The following is a 23,512-nucleotide window of genomic DNA, read 5'->3' as shown; positions in this document are numbered from 1 at the left end:
ATAGACTGTTGAATTCCTTTGTAGCAGACTTCCCGCTCTACATCACCATCTGAACATAACCAACTGTCAGTCATTCTTGGCTTCTACGACGTCACTTTTTCAGGCTCTACAGAAATTGGCAGAATCTAAAAAAGTGCATGCGAAGTAGAATCATCATCGGACTTGCATACTGTATCTCATTTTCAGGCAGATCTGGTCCGCTTCAGTACACTATAGCTCATAGTAGACATTTTGGCTCCGTACATAGCATCCTTCTTACTCAATTCACCATATCAAGAAATATAGTCTCCATATTCAACCGTTCTGTCTAAGAGAGTCGTCGATGAGGTTTAGGGCGCAGTCGCTGCATCCAGCCGAGTCGAGCTTGTTCTCTGTCGGCGTTCTCCTCTAGCTGCTTGTGTCCTCGCCCCTCGCCATTTGGATTGGGCGTTGAAAGAGACGTCCACCAAGCCTCTTCGGACCCAGGATCAAAGTACTCCTGTCGGAGTCGTAGTCGGAGGGTGGTTTTCTTCTCCAAAGATGGCTGAGTCCGGAATCGTCTGGTGCTCGTTGTGCCTTCAGGGTGCTGATTGAAACCCCCCTCTGTCTTTCTCGCCGACCTTTCTAGCAAAGGTGTTGCCTCTGAAACATCGCCAGCGCTCTGGCGCGTCCTTTTGCGTGCGACGTGGGCCATTGCGGCTGAGTGCGAGAGGTAAAGAACGCTAGTATGCAGGGCTTCTGGATCTTCAGATAGCTTTATATCTACAATATAAACCACCAAATACCTTTCTCCGACTCGATAGTTGGGGCAATGTCCTCAATAATTTACGTTTTGATACTCACTGCATCGTTCTAAGGTAGAGTATCGAGTCGAAAAACTGAGGGGATGGTGTTATAAGAAGAAAGTAGCTCTTCATCCTCTCTGCTAGGTTGGGTAGCAAAACCGGGAATTGGTGTAATCTCCTTCTTGCAGCCCCGTAGCAGTCAAGCTTGGCGACCAGTCTAGCCCACTTCCAGCCTATCCTATTGAGATCAAAATTGAGGGCAGTGAATGGATTCTTTTTTCTCTTCGGAACCGGAATACTCAAGATAAGTCGGGGTGGTTCACATGATGAGGGTGGTATTGTACACGTACCCAGACTTGCCTTTTAATGATGGCTAACTCAACAATGTTCAAACCCCCGTTGGTATGACATGACAACATTATCAGATACGCATATCCGACGACCCGAGCGCCTTCTATCTTCTATGGTTTACACAAACGGAGTGGTGTGCCCGTATCACGACCGACACAGTATGGCAACAAAAGCGAGGTGCGATGCACAATCAACGGAATTGAAAAGTATCGTTGCTTCAAGAAAGGGTCCATAAATTAATTTTGTACGACGATGTGAGCCTATAAAGAAGGCGTTGTTCTTCGAGATATAGATTCAGATCTCGCATCCAAGCATCGATCATGGACACCTCTGACAAGTCCCCAGATACAAACGAGATACAAGCCTCTAACCTTGCACAGCCAAGTACGAATGAAAATGGAGCAACAGGAAGCTCGCAGTGTGAAACCGGTCATCTTGTAAGTTGCGGCATATGATTACGGAGAAACCCACTGAACACTATAGCCATTCATATCCTCCGCGTCCGAAAGCGAGAAGCGCGCCCTGGCGGCAGAGGCTTTCCAACCTGCCATTGAAACCCTAGAGCGAATGGAGCAAGAAGACCCGAAGCTCGCTATCCAAGCAGCGCGTCTTGTGGGGCTCTATCGGCGCCTGTGGGAGTCATGCATTTCCAAGCACCATGCCGACCAAAGTCTTGCAGCGGATAACAACGAGCTGCGTATCACTAACACCCAGCTGTTTCGGGAAAGAGAGTACCTGAAACAGCAGCAGAACAACCAGATCACGCGCTTGACCCTTTTTGAAGAGGCCCTTGGCAAAGTCCGAGAAGGGATCGTTGGCGTCCTCAAAGACTGGGATGGCTATGCCGAAGGAGCCACATCGGTTTCATGGAAAGGGGCACCTCTAGGAGGCCAATGATTGGATATTTTTGGTTTATGGACTAGAAAACTAGGAACTGATGACCAGCGCAAAACGATCTGAGAATGCACATGTGCTTTCAATCAATGTTTCTCGTGCGCGTAGACCCCAATTGATGTATTTTAAATTTCAGTCTAAAGCGTATTTAGGGTGCATACCTCGGAGCTGTTGATAGACGCTACTCGAGCGAACCAATTGGGCTCTTGATAACGGCGCTTTCTGTGGATAGCCCTGTAAGGTACTAGATACACCATGACAGGTAGCTTGAAGAATAGAGACGAAGAGTTGGACGTAAAAATGTGAGTATGGGCACCGTAATTCCAGCACATGTGCCATAAGAAAAATTACAGTTGTGTTTCCAGATAGCCCACTTCACCATAGCGAAACGAGAGGCAATTTGTGATTGCAGTAGGGTGTCAACCCAGAATGGTATGTAAGAGCGCTCTGTTATGATCTTATCTCCCAAACTCAGAGCATATATGATCTCAGCATAGTTATTTAGAAGTCCACCAGCCCCAGGGTGCCACTATATAGTCCCAGGATGTTACTGCATTGTTCCAGGACGCCAGATAGTGGCCCCAGGAGACTATTGTGCTCCTCCTAGGATCCCATTGTCTCCTGGGAACACCACCGACCATTCCTGGAAACCATTGACATGCCCTCTGGGAACCGAACGCGTGCTCCCAAGAAAACCAATACCCATTCCCAGAAGTCTCCAGCTTCGGCATTAGCCTCTAAAAAGAAAATAAATGTGTAGCTTTCGGTCGGCGTCCACGCACCCAAGCTTCAAGTACATAATTGGACCCTCGACCACGCATTTTTGACAGTGTCTATCACTAATATTGCAAAATGTCTTAGGAAAAAAAGAGCCAACTGTGGGCCTCACGTAGAGATGGACAGTATCTTGAGATGAATAATAAATACGAAGAACAACTATAGTTGACATCGGATTCCCCAAGACACTGTACCCCAAGAATAATGACAAACCACATGACTAATGCACTCAGAAGAAAGTCAGGACTAGGCATGTTTGTAGTGTGTACGATGGTCTGCCTTCCATAAGGCTAATGGCCTTGAAATTTTGCAGCACCGCATGCAGTATGTCACGCAGGCTTTCGGATTTCTGATTTGATGTCAATGTACGTGGAGCTGCTTTTACGTCAAAAAAAGGTGTCAAGCGACTAGAGTACGCAGTGTCCACCAAGATGTTTCCAAGGTAGTCTATATGGTGATCATTATCATGGGGAGATTGGGGCTCTCAAATTTGCCTGCAATGGTTATGCACATAGAAAATAATTAAGAGCTTTTCTAAAGGTGACTGAGCATGGTAATGTTAGTCAGGCCATGTAAAAACGGATCAAGGAACGTTTCGTTTCCGCCCAAGGGCCATCAGGAACCATGTCATGAGGGAACTTTCCATCATTAGATATGGCGCATCGGTCAGCCCCGGCCTTTAACAACTCCCCAGCTGCTTCCCACGTCTCCTCTTTGGCGACAATCTTGTGCAATGGCGTGAGCCCAAGCATATCCCGAGAGTTCACATCAGCCCCGCTTTGAATGAGAAGTTTGAGGATTTTGTGCGCATTCCGTGTTTCGGCAGCATAATGCAGAGGGGATTTGCCATTTTGTCTCTCGAATTAGGAAAGGCCCCATGTTCGAGTAAAATCCGTGTTGACTCAACAGATCCCATGCGCACAGCAAGGGAAAGAGGTGTCAGCCCATCGATGTTTCGAAATTGAACATCGGCTCCAAGCGAAAGAAGGGCTTGGATACATTCCACCCCTTATCGGATATAAAAATTCCTGATAGCGTAGAAAATTGGAGTCTCATTACGCTGGCCGCCGGCCCAATTTGCATCAGCTCCGTTTTCGACAAGCCAATCCATCAAACTAGGAGAGCAGCTTGATAATGATGCAGCCAAATGGAGGACCGTTTCTCCATTGGAATCTCTAGCCATGATATTGGCACCACATTCAACAAGAGCTTGCGCTTGTTTAATAGCACTTTGAGAGATGGCATAGAGTAGAGGCGTCTTATAAGCGTGATTTTCAGTATCAATCTCAGCCCCATGTATGAACAGTGCTCGGATGATACTTTTATTGCCATTACCGGGACTGTTGGGATTTGTTGCAGCGTAGAAAAGTGCACTCAATCCTTCCCGATACTGGTTCATATTCTTAAAGTTCGGATTGGCGCCAAGGTGTAACAGCAGGCGCACAGCACGTGTGCATGAATTTTCAGCTGCGACTTGAAGTGGCGTTCTTCCCATATCATCTTGAGACTCTATTTGGATACCCGAATCTATAAGAATATTTATAATTCCGGAAGTAGCGTTCTTAGAAGCCGCGATATACACGAGATTCATCCCGGTTCGACAGTCCAAGACGTATGTGTCAGCCCCATGTTTCAAGAGTAATGCTACTTTGGATTCCTGGCTTGACCGGACAGCCTCAAATAAAGGAGCATGCTTGTCAAACACAGCAGAATCGGCCCTGGCACCGTTTTCTAAGAGCAACTTAGTGATCGCCACGTCGCTACGACCATTTGTCGCCAAAGCCAAGGGTCTTCTGGATCGGGCGTCGGCCGCATCTGGCAAAGCCCCACTCTCTAGAAGGATTTGTACAACACTGGTATGCTTGTGCTTCACAGCTTCCAGAAGAGCTGTCAACTGTGCCCGATTCGGTGATCGAAGATTCACATTCGCACCCGCACGCAGCATATTCCGGACTCCAAGTTCGGCCCCACGACTCGCGTACCACAAAAGGGCTGATCCACCATCAGAGCGGACATTCTTTTGATAAAGCTCATTGATCAGGAGATTGTAACATTTTGGGCTAGTTAGGAGGAAGCCGAGAAAGTCTTTCGGCGAATCCAAATTGCCTGCAACGAGCAAGATCAATTCAGGTGGAAGAGACAGAAGACACATTGCGAGATGTTAGGAAAATGGCTGGGACTCCACTTAATAAAATGAGTGATAGGAGCTCTCGAACCTTACCCAAGCTAAACGGGCCAAGAGCTGCTGGTTTTTGTGTATCAGGTGACAGAAAAACAAAGCAAGACAAAGACAGAAGAGAATGGACGTTTTATATATGACAACAGAAACTAATTCGCCGCCTGTGGTCCAATCAGGTACTGTTGAGGCGTTGAGGAAGTGGCCGTGATGATCGTTCTCTGGATTGATAACCTTTCCATGAAGGTCAAATCTCGATGATTTATATGACGTGAAAATCATTAAGTGGCTGTGGATTAGGGGAAGCGAGAAGGCTAGGTAACAGAATCACGCTATGGGCTTGTGTTGCAGATTTGGCTTTGTTCAAACTGATCGAGATGAACTTGAACTCTTAAGTGTCCACAAATTGACTCTCTTTTCAAGGGCTGCAGCATTCCTCGATGCAGTTGAAGTACGCTACGCAAAATAGGCTGAACCGCACTATACATCAAAACCTACTCTACGCAAGGAACCGAGTGGCGGAATCACCTTGGATGGTCCACAAGGGCATGAACCATGACCGATTTGAGAACTTGATTAATATAGTTGAGAATGTTATGATGGCGAGGGGACCGTGGGGTGAGATAATTGCCGTTGAGGTACTATATCACCGGGTCTCTCCGACGTAGAATTAGCAGAATTAAGCCTTGGACAAGACTGAAGATAGTGCTGGCACCTTTAATGCGTTGACGTGATCCAGAACAGAAGTTTACACAACATGGTTGAGACAACCGAGGCTTAACCACCTGTTGGTGGTGGCGATCCTTTAGGATAGCAATCTGCCGGTTGGTCAAAGAACCGAATTAGCCACAGCAAACGTCGCAGTTAGTAGCTCGTTCCTGTTTAAGCGAGTGCAACTTTGACCGCACTTATCTGAATTCTCAAAGGTTTGGTTACCCCCAAATCCAAGCAATCCTAGTTCAACGCCACAAGGAAGATGCCAAAGTCGTCATTGATGTGTCCCTCAACTTTCAACGCTCCCCTCGCCTTTAGTGCCTCTCGGGAGGGCCAGAGAGGCGTTCGATTCTGGGGGCCTCGGGAAAATTGGGGATATGTCTCTTCTAACGCTCTTCAACACCCCCAACTTCAACGGTTTTGAATAGCCCCTTGTCCACCTCCCCCGTTTATTCAATCCCTAGTGACACATCGAATAAATCTCGAAGAACATGTTTAAATGAAGCTTCCGATTTCTCAACAGCACTAAATTAGAAGCAAACGGACGACTTACAAGACCAATAGCCCCATCTGACTGGGCTAAAGATGTATGGAAAGCTCGGCCAGATGCCAGTCAGGTCGCCAGAATTGATGTGGCATGGCAATATTACACACCTTGATTTGCCCCTTGGAATGATGGGAATGTTCTCGAAAGTTGTACACCAAGGGTTTGGAGTTGGTGATGCAATGGGCCGGGACAAGATTGGTATTTACAGCGCAGTGGAAAATTAACTTGTAGTAAAAGATAACTCGAAAAGACGAGGTGACTTGCTGATTCACGATGAACATCATTTCTCTTTTGGAGATAACATAGAGAGACATACACTAGATTGACAGACGAACTAAGTATACGAATTCATGACCAATTCTGATGGGCATCCCTAGGAACGGTTCGCTCTGGATAGAATACATGAAAATAAAATGCGGGCGGCAACAGAGGCATTGGCGTAGGTCATAACGTCTCATCCAAAGTACAGTCCAGAGGCATAGTGGTTTGCTACGAAATTAGACCCCATTTTCAGAGGCAATCGTAATGTGTAGTGTGGCCACGTTCAACGTTGCAATATGGTATGAACCAGGCTGAAGTTGGTACCGAAATTGTGTATCGAACACAGCGATACGGGTTTTTCCATTACAGACGAGGGGGGTAATCTATATAATTGTGGCTGAGCTTACCAGCGCTGTGGCTATGCCAGTAATGCGCACGAGAGTGGAAATCACGATACACAAATGACAATCGATACCGGATTTCCAGTACATTCTGAATACAGTGCAGCCTAGGCTGTGCTAAAAGTTTGACGCGTCAAACCATTCCATCCCACTTCGCTTACCTCTGGTGAGAGGTTATAGAAACTCAAGTTTGGCGTTATCTATCTCAAATAGTGGCTTGCCACTTGAATAACTGTCATTTAATAGAATCTGCTGTCACTGCGGAATAATTTTCTGACATGCAATCTATTCAAGGCAAGACCAGCGGAATTAAACTTGTGAATCACAGTGAAGGGGCTACAATCATGATTTCCAAGATGGTATTTTTGCAGAATGCTCTAGTAGCAATAGGTGATTATTAATCCTGAGTATTCTAATGTGGCTCTTCAGACCAATTTTCTAGAGTCTACCCAAGAGGACACATGGTGACATGGATAGCAATAGCACAGGCACATGGCATTACATACAAGCAGTCATATCTCTATAGAGAACAGGACCCTGGATATCAGCTCAATCTAGAAGATTATTTACACGTCCTTATGGTACTGTACATACAAGTGCTATTTGAACGTTATCTACCGAACATGAGAGCAGGTGATGGTTGACCTCAAATGGGGCTCGATCTTTGCCTTTCTGTCACTTCCTATCTTCAATCTGAGCTAATATAAACCCTTAAAGTGATAATAGTATGGTTTTATGGCCCTCGTTTAAGTGATTTTTGCTAAATGAAGTTCAAATTCAACGGGTACTTGCTTGGTCAAGTCGGAAGTCATGGGCGTTGAAGACATGACAGCTTAAGTTGCTTTACCACAGGATCCATCTATCAACACAAATCAATTCTAATAAATGTCATTGTCGTTGTTAGTTGAGCCGGAGAGACATTATGCACCTTATATTAAATCATATCCTAGGTAACAAAAAGTATTTACAGCCTGACCGATGCCAGCGGATAGAATTCAAATGGAACCCTCTCCGGTGGTAAACATATCATTGCCTACAAATATCGCCAACAGCAAGTTCAAAACATCTCATGCCAGAAGGGGAAATCAAAAAAGTCTGAGAAGGAGGGAGACACTATTAAAGAAGATTTTCGAGTATTGTACAGAATGTGATGCCGACATCCACTTCGTTCTCCGAATGAAGAAGACAGGCCAACTATACACGTTGACTTCGAACGCCAAAGAGTGGCCTCTATCTACAGAACAAATAGTAAGCTGCTCCTCTTGTTTTCACTCGTTAATTCAAGTTTATTGGACGCTCACAGAACAAGGAGTCAAATCACCCTGAGCCGATTCAAATGAAGATGGACGAGCTAGCCATTAAATATCAGGGGCAAAGTCCTCAAGGGGAGCACAGGCCCATGTCTCTGCTGAAGGATTAATAAAAACCTAAATATGAACCTACTCCATAGATTCTTGATATGTATATTCTGAAACACTTCTACCATGAGAGGCATTATTTTAAATAACCGCAGATAAGCTTCTCATGAGCATTATTTCAAATTGGGTTAGGAAGAACCCGGAACTCAAGGAGTCTTACGAAGTGAAAGCGTGGATGCATTTGATCAGCTTCTGGGAGACTTGGACTGTGTTCCTGAGAGCGACTGCGAGGGTCTCTCGTATACGTATAGATGGAAGTGTCTTGTCATGAATAACCAATATGGTGAACAATTATAGCTGACTCTAGATACAGGCTTCCTCGCGTTCAGGGGAACCCATATGCACAATGTGGGTCCCGCAGATCATCTCCATGCATCCTTTATGCTTAAAGTATATCCCTGACAGCGACTATTAGCACTCCCAGGAGGCTAAGTGTTCCCAGGATCGCAAACAACCTTTCATTCTGCGCGTTACATCTCGGTAGAGATAGTTGACGATATCTGCTATTATTGGAAGCTAATAAAAACACGTGAGAGGTTCACGGCCAGCTCGAATGTCACCTTTCAATGCATATACATTTCGTTTGCTGCATAATTCTTTGTAGTCAATCGCCTTCCAAGATCAGTTCGTAGGTATAAGTCTCTAGCGCCAATTTTGGAAGGTAGAAGATTTTGACCTATATTTGTTGTGCATATTGAAGAGATCATACCAGTCTCTACACTACGTAAGCTCTAGCAGGTCCCTATACGGACTTCTACTGCACCAAAAAACCGTATCATGTAATCGGTGCAAGAAGTCTCAACTCGTTGAATATAGGCTCGGTATCTACATAAAGAACTCCGGAAACAGAACCTTCTGCTCTAATCACATTGTAGCATTGACCGTAATTCGCATTTGCAGAAGATATATTGCTGTCCAAACATCCTATGCCGGTCTTACCACCAGAAAAAAATACAGTGGGGCGGACTTAGGCATTACCGAGGTCACGGAGTCGGGGATCAATGGAATCCAACTTCAATGCATTATCACCGCAATGATTCCTTGCACGCGAGGGATACCTTCGGTGGTGCTCGACTTCGCTCCTCATACTTTTGACCTGGTGAGGTTTGCCTAGCCTAGGGCTTCTTCGGATCTTTGATGTGTACTTTGGTTGCCGACCAGCGCTGACCGATTGGCTCTCCTTACTCGAAAAAGCTTCCAAATGCTTGGAAGTCTCCCGAGAGTATTGGCTCCTGAGTGCATTCATAGTTCTTTCGGGGAACGAATCGCGAATACTACTCCATGACAGCTTTTGAGAGTCTTTCAACCTCAAGAGTCGACGCCCATCTTCGGGGGTCCACTTCCTGCGGGTAAAACCTGGCCGTGGTTTTACAGTCGTAGCCTCTCGCACTGAATTTTCCATTGCTGTGGTGCTTGTTGCGATGATGCCGTATGCGTGTTGTAGCGTTTTTGTTGCAAGCTGAAGCACTGCAAGATTCTCTTTGAGAATTCCTGCACCCGTGAGGTCGTCAGAAAATTTGGCCTCAGCAGTGACTACACTGTAAGCGCGCTTCAAATATCCGATCGCATTCCTTAGGCCTGCAAGATTGCCCGCGGAATCGCCCTCTGTGATTTCGCTTGGCGAATTTCCGGCTCCTGGTTTATGTGCTCGTCTTCCTCGCGGCTTGTTCGCATTTGTGACCGTAGAAGTCCGGTGCCGGCATCGTTTCGGAGAGGATGTTTTTGAATATTCCAAAGCTCGCTTCCTTTCGTTTGGATTACAATCTCTGTAATACCCCCCATCGCTTTGTCTGGTGCCATCGTCCTCAAAGACATCGAAGACTCTCGTCGTACCAGGGCCTTCTAAGCCAGTCACGGAGGCAGTATCTCGGGAGGAAGGATAAAGAGCGACTTCCTCGGGGTAGTCAGGATAATTTCCAGCGGCTGATGCTGCATCATTGAGATAGAGTTCAGGCGAATTGGCTCGAGGGGGCTCGCCGGGTTCTAGGATTGGAGAGACCGTATTAATTCCAAGGGGCATGGGAGGAGGGTGTTTAAAATATGTCTTACCGAGACTCAATGTACTGCGTTCTTCTTGTGGCACATTACACCCCAGGGTGTAGTCTGCTTCATTTCTTTCTTCTGGGGCGTCCGATTGCCTCACTACATCGGTAGTCTGGGTTTCTGAGCCGGTTGAAGAGCGTCTCACTGAAGCTCTTGGTAATGGCTGCCAAAATCGTTGATGGTTCAGCGTTACCATGGTAGGTAGATTCAAGAGGTTCTGAATGAATGGGAATCAAAGCAGGAGGCAGTAAAATTCACGTTCGATGATATTTCAAACAAACGCTGCAAAGGAGGGATAGTTGGGACTATTTATTTGTTTCGATTCATCGTTTCAATCAGCCCGTGAGATAGAGCAGCGAATTGTTGACAGAATCGGCATAGATTCTGGATCTATCGACAAGGCCCCAGTATTCGCTGCAGCCAATCGCAGAGCCATTTCTAGGTGCGAGGGATCAGTTATAGGAAAGGGTTCCTAGGAATGCTAGCTTAATTCATTCACAGTGGCAGATATCTAGCCCGAAACTAAACTAGATCCGTCAGCCGATGTCGTCGACTTGCGTCACACGGCGCGGCGAGTTGTTCGAGACCTAGGTATACCACACAAAAAGAGGTTGCCCGAAGGCTGGTGCGAATGTTGTTCCTGGGATCAAATTGGCACAGTAAATGGAGGAACGAGGACAACGGTGAATTTTTGTGGATCGTTTGCTGGGTGGTGTCGGCAGCGTTAGCGAGAGAACGTATGAGAGGGTGTAGAGGTGAGGTGGTACTGAATATCTCATGCAAGCCGAAGGGATCGAGTCAACCGATGGAAAGTTCGAAGAGGACAGCAAGTCACTGTAGCGACGTGGGAATACGTCATCTCCAGACCAGAACTCCCAGGAACACCGGTAGGCAGTGCGGTTACCATCGGAGCAGGCGAAAGCTAGAAGGCAAGACGGAGGGTGAAGGGAGAGCACCGGGGTGAGCGATCAGGTTGCTCACTGAGCAGCTCAGGGTCGCTCAGTGGGCAGCTTAGGGCGGCGGGGTGACTAACTCACCCTGGAATCCGGGAGCCGATCACTTCCCGAGGCGGCAATGTTACCGTCAACATTATTACACAACATATTTCTATTCCAATTCTTGCAGCGTAGTTGTATGTACATCTCAATGAATTATAGACGACAGCTATTTACCTACATAAATGGCATTGTTATGTGCCATGATATATATATTTGACAGAACGGCTTTTCTTTGTCAACACAATAAAAAACTTGTTTGGGCAATTTGTATGGCATGTCTTTGCAGTTCAAGCTAGCTCACACTCAATCAAACTCTCCACACCTCTCTGGGCAGTCCAAATCTTGACAATCTTCAGTCCAGCAGACTCCAGCAATGCATGCCATTGCCGTTCCGTACGCTCACCAGATCCAATTTCCATCATAATTAAGTCCAAACTTGTCGTTTCCCAGTAGGCCCCCGTGTCTGGAATGACATTTTCATTCACCAATAACTTACTGTAGCCAGGCTTCATAGCAGCCACATTGTTAGCGAGAATCTTGCGACAAAGGTCATCGGGCCAGTCGTGGAGAACAGAATGCATATAGTATGCGCGGGCTCCTATACAGACATAATATTAGTATATTCCAGCAACTGATGGTCAAATTGCCATCCACAAGGAAACGGGGAACTCTTTTATTTCCATACCTTTGACTGGTTGTTCGGTGAAGAAATCATGACCAGTAATATCAATAGAGCGATGCAAATCCTTAACAGAAACCACCACCTCAGGAAGATCCTGAAGCACCAGACGACCGGGGACACCAGGCCATTTCCGACGGAAATCGGATATATCATGACCGAAGCTACCTCCGACATCAACGAGCAGGACATCGTCATCGCCGATGGTGACCCCATCTACAAGCTGTTCTTGAACCGGGTAGAAACCGGGATCCATCCAGCGGACTCGGCCTTGCGCGTAGACTGACATATGGTTATTAAACTGCTTTGCGGTGAGCGGTTCCTGTTGCACGTGTCCGAAGAACCCCATGTCTGTTTCATAACCCATTTGGAATGCTGTATCAGTGGGACTTGTGGGGTTTTGGTAGTTGTTCTTCTTGAGGAAGGCTGGGAGAGCCATAATGCCTTTGGTGAAGCGGCGGGTCCTGATATTGTTAGTCGTGATTCGAGGCATGGAGTATGGAGTACTAATTATCAACCTACATGAGCGGGTATGCGTCGCTATATCTCTCAACTGTGAGAACCTTGGAGAACCCAGTGGGACTGTACTCATTGTAGCCGGTCTCGGTTATCGTTCCCATCGCAGCGAGATGCTTCATTAATCGCCCTACACGAATTTGTCAGGTATTGGTGTTTGCTGGTGTATAAATATATTACTGACCGAGCAGAATTGGGTCCACGCTGGTTGCCTTAGCAAGCTCTGCGACAGTCTTCGGTTTGTCATCTGTGCCGAGAGCAGAGAAGAGGTTTATATCAACGGCGGTCTCTAGGGCTGCATAACTCGTAGACTAAAAAAATGCAATACCTGTCAGTCCAAATAATCTTAACTGGTTTTCGGAAGCACGGAATAATATGTGATAACAAACCTCAGACCAGCAGTGTCGAATAATGGTCTCTCGGGGAGTTTCCAATGCATAGGTCAATGACCGGGCCGCTTCTAGCAGCTTAAGCCGTGCTTCGGGATCCTGGGCGAGGAGATCTTTGCCATGACCCGCAACCGTTTGAAGGAGATCAGGCACTGTATCTGGCAGGTTTGAGGTGAGAGCAAGACCCTCTACATCTGTGGCATTGCCATTTACCGAGCCATTCAAATTTCCGTTACTATTGGAGGACGTCATGATAGACTGTGCTTGCTGCAATGCATATGCAAGAGAACAGGTGGAATTAAAAAGAATATCCCCGCGATGGCAGAGACTCGTGCTACATTAGATTACAGGTGCCAACATGCAAGACCAAATTTGCCGAACCCTTGAGGACTACTATCTCTGTATGTTTAGTGTCGTAATTTATTCCTGGTTAAACGACAGGGATATCAATTGGCTGCTTAGTTAGGTCGTTTCGGAGTAAAATCGGCAAGTTATATTAAATACGGAGTACAAAGTACATAGAGCCATTGTTTTCTAACCGAGTTAACTATGGAGCCCTTGATAGCTCCACATAGTGCCAGGCAATCGGCCCCCACGAAGGATTCACGCATTGACGGCTCCGTAATTCGTAGTAATTCGACTAAAGGTAAGATATTAAGCGAGAATTGCTTTCCAGAGTTCTACCTGGCAAGATGGGGGCTTTTTAGATTGATACGTACTATATTTTGTACATATAAATGAGGATATCCATCCATGGATTTCGTAATAGTGGAAACACACCAACGCTCTAGTGGCCAAAAGTGAGATATCATTCGTTGTTAAGCCACTGGCGACTCTAGGAGATAAGATGGGTGATTTCTTATTGAAGGAATTGGTCGACGAAGCTTGTAAACATGATCCCTGCCAGGCTAGCCCCCCAACTACTGTATCACCTTCGGCACATGCTGTAACAACAGTACGTACATACGTACATATATGTTTTTTTATTATACTTTTTTAAAGAAATAATTTATTCTCGACTTTGAGGTTTCATGATGATTCTCCGCATATTCTGCACTTTTTAGTCCTCTGGGTGCCACAGAAGATAGAGAATATTGTCGCGAATCTACTATATGCAACAGAGCAGCCACTGCTCTCGGCATCACGGCAACCATGGACGCCGAATACATAAACCAGAAAAAGGGTCCGCGCATTCTAGGGGTTTTCTGGGCCTTCTACAGTGTGAGTGCCGTGATGGTATCCCTGCGACTTTATATCCGAGCCCGGATGTTGAAGAACATTGGACTCGATGACTATATTATCGTGGCAGCAATGGTACGTACCTTCCAATTGTCTTTGATCCACGCGTGATACCGATTCTATAGGCTATGGTCACCAGTTATACAATTCTCACAACAGTGATTGTCGTTCTGGGATACGGGAGCCATACTTCTGTGTTGATGGAAAAAGGTGGCATGGGCTTGGTTGAACGCATTCTAGTCCTCAATTACGCCAACTTCGCACTAGGAATCATGTCTTTTACCACCCCGAAACTTGCAATCGCTGCTCTCCTAAATCGCATCATGAATCCTAGCCGGTTCCACCGAATATGGTTATGGATATTAACAGGCTTCGTGTTCGCGGCATCGACCATCTGCATCATTGTTCTCTTTACCATGTGTGATCCTCCCCAGGCTTTATGGAAGATTCATCTCATTAGTGAAGGGGCAACATGTCGTTCGACCACGATCCTGGTGGGCTATGCAATCTTCACTGGAGGTATGTTGGTGGGTTGGATGCCTCTCGAAAACGAACTACTAAACCTTTCTCAGTTCTGTCTGCGATGGTCGATCTATATCTTGCGATTTATCCGACTGTGGTATTGCTCCGACTTCAAATGTCGCTTAAGAAAAAATTAGCTCTGTGCGCGGCTCTGGGGTTGGGTGCCGTGTAAGTTGATTGATATTATTATCCGGAGAAAGTAGCTAATAGTCCACACAGAGCTTGTGCAATGGCTATTGTAAAGTGTCTACAGTTACCGGGTTTATATAACACGGCAGACTCGACATGTAAGTCATTTTTTCGTGCATATTGTAAGATGTCTACCGCTGACACGGCATACATAGACGCAACAGCAGATCTTGTTATCTGGACGAGGTATGTTTTCAGTCCCGCTTTTCTCCAGCCCTTATACAAAATTATAAGACTAACATCTGACTCTCATCTCTCAGTATCGAGTCGAACATCGTCATAATGGCTTCCTGCATCCCAACCTTGGGTCCGATGTATGAAATGATCCGAGGCAAACGTTCCTGGAGTTCTCACGGGCGATACGAAAGCGGCAACTTGCGATCTTACACGGATAGACCCACGAAGAAATCAGCAAGCAACAATCGCGAGGAAGACGATATCCTCATGACAACGAATATTGAGACTACAAGGAGCGGTAGCCAGGAAAGCATATTGGATGCGGATCAACTCCGGAAGGAACCCCATATGGTCGGCAAGATTCATCGCACGGATCAGGTAAAGATTGAGTATGGGGAAAGACCACAAGATGGCCACGAACCACGACCTTCATGGTAGAATGGGTTGTCTACGAGTGTGCCACTCCCGCTTGTGTTCACTGCGGGTTGACCAAAAGTTTTAACCTTTCGAGAACTCTTCTAATTATTTTAATTTTAATTTTAATTTTTTTTCATCCATGACGCTGTGAAATGTCCAATGTAAGAACTTGGAAACGAAATGCTTCAGATGCGGCTACAAACTTGGCCAATTTGGGCAAAAAGTCTATGAACAATCCCAGCAACCTCACTCTTTTGCCCATTCGAATAAGATATCCTCAGGGACATCACGGACCAAGATATGGACATGCTCTAATGCCCTCACGCTCTGCAACCCGACCCAATTCTTAAACCAAAGCACATGGGAGTCAGGATCCGAGAAATTCTTCGGGTCCTTAGCCAACCGGTCGACGAAAGTCTTTTGAACAAAATTGTTGATCATTGCACGAGATTCCTCGGTCAAATGGCCCTCACTAGATTGTACAGGGATGGGAGTACGCAACCACACAACCAGATGTGAAATTCCGGGGGTGAGGCCATACGGCCAGTCATTGCGGAGGATCTTGTAGTCCTCGGGATCGGCAAAGGGACGCGGGTTCTTGAAGGTCCCGCTTTGCTGGATAACCGCGGAGCCAGTGCCGCTGGCAATGTTTATCGGTAAATGCCACTTTAATCGCTGCTGGCAAATATAATTCATGATGGTGCCATACTTGCTTTTGGTCTCTTGTGTCCAGGCTAGGTATCGGCGGAGATCGGAAGGCTTCCGCTTGAGTGCGCCGAGATCATTTCGCGCTAATACGGTATGAGGGGAAGTGTTTCTAGGGCAGATTTGGAGCAGATTTGGAGATAAGGGCACACTTACCGATGATGCTTTTTAGGTCTTCCCAGTCGTGGTATACGAACTCCTCGTCGGTCATGGCCAGGAGCTTGTGGTCCAACTCCGTTAGATTAAAGGCTGGGACTTCTCGGACTTCAGGTACTTCGCGCATTTTGACGGATTTGGGAAGAGGAAATAAGAAGCAGTTTCAATAATAATCCAATAATCCCAATAAGTCCAATAACCCCAATAAGCCAAGTTCGAGAAATCCGAGTAAGTGGAAAGTCGGGGAAATCGTAACCCCAAAAGGTGGGAAATTCCGTTGGGCGGACTTAGCCCCCCTCATTTCTTTTTATCTTCCCTCTCTTCTCCTTTTCTCTTCTGCTTTTTATCGCATCTGTTTCTTTTCTTTTAAACAGTCCCCGAGTTTTGTCATAATGAGGTGAGTTACTATTCTTCACCTTTTCATACCAACAATGGCTGATTCCCCGAAGTCTCGCCACCATCGGCACGGCCCTCGCGCCCTCGGCCCTGCTCATCGCGAGTGTTTACGCCATTAAGCCCGAGTTTATCGCCTACGCAATCGCTGTGGCTGGAATTTTGGCTGGTTACTTGGTGTTCAGCAACAGTGCGTGAATTCCCTTTTATTCAAATATTGGCGTGGTAAAGGAACTGAAGGATTGAACTGACCCTATTGATCGCAGAGCCTCGCAAGGTCTTGAACCCCACTGAGTTCCAAAACTTCGTCCTCAAGGAGAAGAACGAGATCTCTCACAATGTCGCCATCTACCGTTTCGCCCTCCCCCGTTCCACTGATATCCTCGGCCTCCCCATCGGTCAGCACATCTCTCTCGCCGCTACGATCGCCGGCCAGCCCAAGGAGGTTGTTCGCTCTTACACCCCTATCTCCTCCGACAATGAGGCCGGATACTTCGATCTGCTCGTCAAGGCTTACCCCCAGGGTAACATCTCCAAGTATCTTACCGAGCTGAAGATCGGCGACAACATGAAGGTCCGCGGTCCCAAGGGTGCCATGGTCTACACCCCCAACATGTGCCGCCACATTGGTATGATCTCCGGTGGTACTGGTATCACCCCCATGCTGCAGGTTATCAAGGCTATCATCCGCAACCGTCCCCGCAACGGTGGCAACGACACCACCAAGGTTGACCTGATCTTCGCCAACGTCAACCCCGAGGACATCTTGCTCAAGGACCAGCTCGAGGAGTTGGAGAAGGAAGACGATGGATTCCGCGTCTACTACGTTCTCAACAACCCTCCCGAGGGCTGGACCGGCGGTGTCGGCTTCGTGACTCCGGATATGATTAAGGTAAGTTTGCATGCTGTGCTCGGTTGTGCTACCTCAGTATTAATTAAACTTTTTTATAGGAGCGCCTGCCCGCCCCCGCTGCCGATGTTAAGATCTTGCTCTGTGGCCCCCCTCCTATGGTTAGCGCCATGAAGAAGTCCACCGAGGCTCTTGGATACACCAAGGCGCGCCCCGTCAGCAAGCTGGAGGACCAGGTCTTCTGCTTCTAAGGGATTCGCTGCGAATCAACGAAAAGTTACTGTTTTCGAAGTTGACTCTGCCTTTTATATATGTGAATTTGGCATAGAATATTAGCTTGGCCTGGCCGCGAAGCATTTCTATTTTGATGTATAATCTGGGGTTGGTGTGTCGTTAGATGCGTGAATAGACCCAAGCCTACAAGGGATTAAAAGATGCCCCCCGGGCTCGAACGCGTGAAATATCCCCCTAAATTTCGGTATCAATACTACATTCTTAATTGACGTTAATAACTGTACAATTTTATCTTCATATCATCCACCCTTATTTTCGTCATATGTGTACACTCGACGTCGGTCCAACAGCTTCACCTAGCATAGCACTATAGTCACTCTTCCTGGGTTTGAATGGAGACGAGGTTCGGTATTGAGTTTCGATGGACTTCTAGATCTGTTCCCAAGGGAAGCCAACATTTTTTTTTAGCAATTTTCATTAGCAATTACCACACCTGGATACCGGGTTTAAGAATGCCACGAACTAGCACGGTATAACTTCTAGCGGGGGCAACGTTATGCTGCCCGCTACAACAGCTAATTGAAAACGACTCTTAACTACTTATAATAGCTAGGGGGCTCCTAAAGCTCTCAAACGTTGAATGATCACTGGCATTACAAAGCAAAACTAAGGACATGGAGATTGTATATGAATTCATTTCAGCAAACACTAGGAGTCTGTACTAGTATCCTCACGAGTACCTTCACCAGCACCTTAAGTAGCCTCACCAGTATCTTCATCAGTATCTTTAGCCCACCACTCCGGGTGCAGCATCCGATCGCACACATTCTCTCTACAACATTCCTTACCTTCATGATAAGGGTTCCGATCAAATAGCAGTTCACGGTTGATACTTGCATTCCCGTTCAGGATTTGGACCTTGTACCACTCCGCCAGTTGTAAAGCGTCGCGGAGAACTCCCCTTGAGCTTTTATGCGCTCTGGAAGCCGGTATCGAGATACACCACCGAGATTGTCGATCCTTGGGCTCAAGAGTAATGGTGCACTTCCTCTCCCGAATACATTCAATGATAAAGCAAATCAACGCTCCGTCGGTGCGAAGGTAAAACAGGTCCCCTTTACTGAAGGTGATATTGACCCACTCGTTCAAAAGGCTCTCATCCACACCATGACCATTGTGGATGGTAATGTAATATGACATATTGATCAGCCCTCGAAGCCCATTAGATGCTCAAGGGCTGATATTGTCAAGGTGGTGACACCGGTGGAGAGTGACTCCGTCGAGGTCTTTAGTCGCGAGATAATGTTGCTTTGTCGGTGAGCTGGATGCTGGGGATTGAAGCTCAACAAATACATGGGACTAGCCGGCTATAAAATATTATTCCGTTATGACACAGTACGTTACGCCGTTTGGCGAGAACAAAGGCATTATGTTTCAATATCATTGTCAAGACTTTGATGTCTTTGATGGATATGAATCAGGAGACAAAGATTTGAAACCCATTTGTGGTGTTCATTGTTTTGCTTTGTTGCAATTCGACTAAGCCCCGTGATCTCTGAACATCATGCTCTTCTTTCCGAAGTGGCACTGGAGGCCAGAGTTGGTGGCATTTAGATACAGAAGAAAGAATCGACAAAAGAATGGGCTAGCTACAGGTATCCCATCTTCGCCTCTCACATGATTCTTTCTATGCCTGCTCGGTATTCTTCTCGAGTGTAGGACGACCGCCTTGGGTGAGTTCGTAACTGACGCTACAAAGATAAACGGTCAGTAAAGCTCATAGAAACGGACAGCGCGGATAGACTCACTACTCCCTGTACAGAGAGCTAGTGGTACCAGAGTTAGCATGGAACCACGAATGGAGGAAATGCCGATAGACATACACACGTAGCGAATCAACGGTAATACCGGGATAGTAGTTGCCATGTTTCTTTTAAGTCAAATTAGCATGATGTCACTTATGTTCAGTCTGTGTAGTACTCACCAGATGATACTGGCGTATGTGTCGACGCACCATCGGGGCCGGGTTTCCAACCTTTGCCGACCTGTCAGTCTTCCACGGGCAGTAAGGACATCGCTTTGCACAGTCCGGAATGAGCTGAATGGGAAATGTGTCAGTCAAATAAATAGAGAATATAAATACCAAAGGCTCGAGAGCTTTACAAGAATAGCATGCTCGGCTGGCCAAGTGGTTTCGGAGTGCTCGGGGCAGTCGCAAAGCTTGGCGTTGGGACTGATATTATGTTAGCCAGGAGTACACATATACGGTACACATGTTTGAGACGTATTTGACACATTAGGGTAGGTACTCACGCCCAGAATGTAGGCTCGATGGGACGGGAGCTTTTCCAGCAATCACCATGGGGCCACGAAGATACATCGGGCACAGCAGTTGCGATGCCAGTCTGGGCCTCATCGGGCTCAGCTTTGATCGGCAACGGAATATCCACCAACTGGAACAGCTGGGGATCCAGATTGGGATCCATGCCTGCGGCCAACAGCCACTCGTGGGAATCAATGGTGTCGTACCCCGTACGGAGCTGGTAGGTCCCGATGAAGATGAGTATTTCGTTGGTCAGAGGAAGGATGAAAGAAGATAGTTGACTACTGACAATGGAAATTGATGGATGGGGGGTGTCACGTCGCAAGGTAAGAGTGAGAACCTGGATTGGAGGTGATTTCACTCCAGTACCGTTCGCCCCATGTGTTCCTACCCTCCCTGTACCGCCACGCCTAACGCACTTCTGACAAGTCCAAAGTGCCTGTGTATTTCCTGGTGTTTTGCAGGCTAAAGCTATACGTATTGTACTGCATTTTAGTTCAAGAATTCAAGCACTTGCTGGGATATTTGAAGTTCTCTATATCTTTGTCTTGCCGAAGTAAATATAGAGACGCTGCTATGAGATGAGAGGAAATTATAAGAGTAGATGTTTATTCAATGCACTTCAATCATATCCACAATCATACTCAAAAGGCCTGCGGATATTCTCTCGTCGTTAATCATTGTAAAACCCATATAACTCTGTCTCCAGGCAACATTGAAAGTTTATACTACGCTAAAGAGTGATTGGGCTTGCAGCTTGTGTCGAGACGAGACAAAGATAAGTCAAGTATAGCCACATGATGCTTCCACTTTGGCTCACCAAATTGACCTCCCAATAACAATAGTAAAAGTGATCTAACTCTCCCCTGTTGAGAGATATAGTTCAAGTACAACATAGGGTTTCAGTGGATCACGTCCAACAGTGACGTCACATTAATCGATAAGAGCCTAATAACCACGTGACTCACCGCCCTCTTTGAGTCAGACCTCTTGAGTCAAAAAGGGAAGGAAAAAAAAAGAAAAAGAAAAAGGCAAAAAAAAAAAAAAAAGATCCCCCGAGAGATTTCCCCCTCTTTATGGGTCATTGTCTAAGCGGGGCTCGGCGACTCACAGCCATTTTTTCTCCGTTGCGTTGCCCCTCTAAATCTTCGACTTTTCCGACTTTGATACGCGCATTCGGTACACGAGGATTCCCAATCATGTCCGCAGCTTCCCTTCCCGCCTCTGTTGAGGCTCTGTCGCTCCAATCCACAGCACAGAAGTCTCAGTTCGCTGGCTGCTTCCCGACACTGAACCCGATCGATATCTACCGTCAGCACATCGCAGAGGAGTTGAGCAAATCCTCTGGTATCGATGCTCAGAAGATCTACCCGCGCATTGCCTGGACCAGTACTTTGGACAAGGGTGACCTTTCATTGCCGGTATGTGGCGGCACATGCCTTGCGCAATTCGAATCTCCCGCACGACTATGAGTTCCTGGACTAACAATATCTTGTTGCATACGATTAGGTTGCTTCTCTTCAGATTAAGCAAAACCCCGTGGAGCTTGCCAAGGATCTTGTCTCCAAGTTCCCCGCCTCCGACCTTATTCACCCCCCAACCCAGCTTGGTCCTCACATCCAGTTCTTCTGCAAACCTCAGCCATTGACCAGCAATGTTCTTGGCCGTATCCTGAAGGAGAAGGCCGCCTATGGAACAAATGGTAACCAGGGTCAGAAGGACCCCTCCGACCCCTCCAAGGGCCAGAAGAAGATCATCATCGAGTTCTCGTCGCCGAACATCGCCAAGCCCTTCCACGCCGGTCATCTGCGCAGTACCATCATCGGTGGTTTCCTCGCCAATATCTACACTGTTATGGGATGGAACGTCACCAAAATGAACTACCTGGGTGACTGGGGTAAGCAGTATGGTCTGCTGGCCAACGGCTTCAAGGAATTCGGCAGTGAGGAAGCTCTTATCAAAGACCCTATCAACCACCTGTTCGATGTCTACGTCAAGATCAACCGCAACGTCAGCGAACAGGATGGACCTATCAAGGAGCTGAAGGAACAGATCAAGGCGAAGAACGAGAAGAACGAGGACGTTGCTGAGCTTGAGGCACAGCTTGCCAAGCTTGTGGACGTGAGCGAGGACGAGAGGGCCCGTCGCTACTTCAAGAGTATGGAGGACGGTGACCCGGAGGCTCTTGCTCTCTGGCGCAAGTTCCGTGACCTCAGCATTGAGAAGTACAAGCAGACCTACGCTCGTCTCAACATCGACTTCGATGTTTACTCCGGTGAATCTCAGATCAAGTCCGAGAGCATGACCGAGGCCTACAAGATTATGGAGAAGGCCGGTGTCTCCGAGAAGTCTGAGGGTGCTGTTATCGTGGACTTCACCAAGCACGGTGCCAAGAAGCTGGGCAAGGCTATCATTGTCCGCAAGGATGGCACTCCTCTCTACCTGACCCGCGATATCGGTGCCATCACCGAGCGTGATAACGAATACCACTTCGACAAGATGATCTACGTTGTTGCCGCTCAGCAGGATCTCCACCTGGCTCAGCTCTTCAAGGTCACTGAACTTATGGGCCACAAGGACCTGGCCTCCCGTTGCCAGCACATTAACTTCGGTATGGTCCGTGGTATGAGTACTCGTAAGGGTACCGTCAAGTTCTTGGATGACATCCTGCACGATGTTGGTGACAAGATGCACGAGGTCATGAAGAAGAACGAAGTCAAGTACTCACAGGTCGAGAATCCTGTGAAGACTGCCGATATTCTGGGTATCACCTCCGTTATGGTGCAAGACATGACTGGCAAGCGGTATGTACAGAGTGCTTTTTTCTCTCCTACTTCCGTCTATCAGTTTACTAACTGTATGTTCCTTTTTTAGCATTAACGGCTACGACTTCAACCTGGATGCCATGACATCCTTCGAGGGTGACACTGGCCCATACCTGCAGTACGCTCATGCTCGTCTGTGCTCGATGACCCGCAAGTCCGAGTTGGACGTTGACGAGTTGGTCAACGCCAACTTCGATCTTTTGACCGAGCAGCACGCTGTCGACCTGGTCCGCCTCCTGGCCCAATGGCCCGACGTACTCCTGCAGACTGCCAAGACTCTTGAGCCCATCACTGTCCTCAGCTATCTGTTCCGCATGACACACATGTTGAGCTCTAGCTACGATGTTCTCAAGGTGATCGGTAGCGAGCCCGATGTCAAGCAGGCGCGTATGGCGTTGTATGCCTCGGCCCGCCAAGTTCTGAACAACGGCATGCGCGTTCTTGGTCTCAGCCCTGTTCAGCGGTTAGTCTTCCCCACCCTTGTTGAAGAAGCAATCACTGACTCATCCAATCTAGTATGTAAATTCGGCTGATACGCTCGATTTTTCTTACTT

At 47.2% G+C, this 23,512-nt stretch overlaps 12 protein-coding genes across 12 annotated transcripts; 4 read left to right on the top strand and 8 right to left on the bottom strand.

Moving 5' to 3' along the window:
- Positions 1 to 307: 307 nt before the first annotated feature.
- On the bottom strand, positions 308 to 673 carry N7455_001670 (uncharacterized protein; the record flags this gene model as incomplete). The annotated part of the gene is made up of 1 exon (XM_065604053.1): positions 308 to 673. One exon carries the CDS (start codon positions 671 to 673, stop codon positions 308 to 310), a length of 366 nt encoding a protein of 121 aa, XP_065462544.1.
- A 762-nt stretch (positions 674 to 1,435) lies between these two features.
- On the top strand, positions 1,436 to 2,012 carry N7455_001669 (uncharacterized protein; the record flags this gene model as incomplete). Its single annotated transcript, XM_065604052.1, has 2 exons — positions 1,436 to 1,552; positions 1,599 to 2,012. The coding sequence occupies 2 exons, from the start codon at positions 1,436 to 1,438 to the stop codon at positions 2,010 to 2,012; spliced, it is 531 nt and encodes a 176-aa protein (XP_065462543.1).
- Positions 2,013 to 3,795: 1,783 nt separating this feature from the next.
- N7455_001668 (ankyrin repeat domain-containing protein) lies at positions 3,796 to 4,938 on the bottom strand (the record flags this gene model as incomplete). The annotated part of the gene is made up of 1 exon (XM_065604051.1): positions 3,796 to 4,938. One exon carries the CDS (start codon positions 4,936 to 4,938, stop codon positions 3,796 to 3,798), a length of 1,143 nt encoding a protein of 380 aa, XP_065462542.1.
- Positions 4,939 to 6,720: 1,782 nt separating this feature from the next.
- N7455_001667 (uncharacterized protein) lies at positions 6,721 to 6,975 on the bottom strand (the record flags this gene model as incomplete). The annotated part of the gene is made up of 2 exons (XM_065604050.1): positions 6,721 to 6,867; positions 6,892 to 6,975. The coding sequence occupies 2 exons, from the start codon at positions 6,973 to 6,975 to the stop codon at positions 6,721 to 6,723; spliced, it is 231 nt and encodes a 76-aa protein (XP_065462541.1).
- A 2,295-nt stretch (positions 6,976 to 9,270) lies between these two features.
- Positions 9,271 to 10,542, bottom strand: N7455_001666 (SANT/Myb-like DNA-binding domain-containing protein; the record flags this gene model as incomplete). Its single annotated transcript, XM_065604049.1, has 1 exon — positions 9,271 to 10,542. The coding sequence occupies one exon, from the start codon at positions 10,540 to 10,542 to the stop codon at positions 9,271 to 9,273; it is 1,272 nt and encodes a 423-aa protein (XP_065462540.1).
- Positions 10,543 to 11,631: 1,089 nt separating this feature from the next.
- N7455_001665 (uncharacterized protein) lies at positions 11,632 to 13,180 on the bottom strand (the record flags this gene model as incomplete). The annotated part of the gene is made up of 5 exons (XM_040951779.2): positions 11,632 to 11,942; positions 12,030 to 12,487; positions 12,546 to 12,669; positions 12,724 to 12,850; positions 12,929 to 13,180. 5 exons carry the CDS (start codon positions 13,178 to 13,180, stop codon positions 11,632 to 11,634), a joined length of 1,272 nt encoding a protein of 423 aa, XP_040818599.2.
- Positions 13,181 to 14,050: 870 nt separating this feature from the next.
- On the top strand, positions 14,051 to 15,493 carry N7455_001664 (uncharacterized protein; the record flags this gene model as incomplete). Its single annotated transcript, XM_040951311.2, has 6 exons — positions 14,051 to 14,242; positions 14,293 to 14,686; positions 14,740 to 14,857; positions 14,909 to 14,976; positions 15,034 to 15,064; positions 15,139 to 15,493. Coding segments are annotated over 6 exons (1,158 nt in total), but the record flags the coding sequence as incomplete, so codon positions are not given.
- A 225-nt stretch (positions 15,494 to 15,718) lies between these two features.
- Positions 15,719 to 16,460, bottom strand: N7455_001663 (GIG1 family protein; the record flags this gene model as incomplete). Its single annotated transcript, XM_040951257.1, has 2 exons — positions 15,719 to 16,263; positions 16,334 to 16,460. 2 exons carry the CDS (start codon positions 16,458 to 16,460, stop codon positions 15,719 to 15,721), a joined length of 672 nt encoding a protein of 223 aa, XP_040818179.1.
- A 265-nt stretch (positions 16,461 to 16,725) lies between these two features.
- Positions 16,726 to 17,827, top strand: N7455_001662 (cytochrome b5 reductase family protein; the record flags this gene model as incomplete). Its single annotated transcript, XM_040951983.2, has 4 exons — positions 16,726 to 16,730; positions 16,783 to 16,916; positions 16,993 to 17,618; positions 17,678 to 17,827. The coding sequence occupies 4 exons, from the start codon at positions 16,726 to 16,728 to the stop codon at positions 17,825 to 17,827; spliced, it is 915 nt and encodes a 304-aa protein (XP_040818051.2).
- Positions 17,828 to 18,563: 736 nt separating this feature from the next.
- On the bottom strand, positions 18,564 to 19,010 carry N7455_001661 (uncharacterized protein; the record flags this gene model as incomplete). Its single annotated transcript, XM_040951077.2, has 1 exon — positions 18,564 to 19,010. One exon carries the CDS (start codon positions 19,008 to 19,010, stop codon positions 18,564 to 18,566), a length of 447 nt encoding a protein of 148 aa, XP_040817721.2.
- A 487-nt stretch (positions 19,011 to 19,497) lies between these two features.
- N7455_001660 (uncharacterized protein) lies at positions 19,498 to 20,296 on the bottom strand (the record flags this gene model as incomplete). Its single annotated transcript, XM_040951726.2, has 6 exons — positions 19,498 to 19,561; positions 19,619 to 19,636; positions 19,694 to 19,740; positions 19,795 to 19,908; positions 19,974 to 20,043; positions 20,124 to 20,296. The coding sequence occupies 6 exons, from the start codon at positions 20,294 to 20,296 to the stop codon at positions 19,498 to 19,500; spliced, it is 486 nt and encodes a 161-aa protein (XP_040818347.2).
- Positions 20,297 to 21,332: 1,036 nt separating this feature from the next.
- N7455_001659 (arginine--tRNA ligase) lies at positions 21,333 to 23,481 on the top strand (the record flags this gene model as incomplete). Its single annotated transcript, XM_040951980.2, has 4 exons — positions 21,333 to 21,554; positions 21,643 to 22,937; positions 23,008 to 23,421; positions 23,475 to 23,481. 4 exons carry the CDS (start codon positions 21,333 to 21,335, stop codon positions 23,479 to 23,481), a joined length of 1,938 nt encoding a protein of 645 aa, XP_040817736.2.
- Between the last annotated feature and the right edge of the window lie 31 nt (positions 23,482 to 23,512).

Source organism: Penicillium solitum (assembly GCF_028829755.1).
Source record: "Penicillium solitum strain IBT 25940 chromosome Unknown utg000001l_segment0_segment0, whole genome shotgun sequence".
NCBI lineage: Eukaryota > Fungi > Ascomycota > Eurotiomycetes > Eurotiales > Aspergillaceae > Penicillium > Penicillium solitum.
Note: the sequence above shows the minus strand (reverse complement) of the source record. Positions and strands in the feature narration are given on the sequence as shown.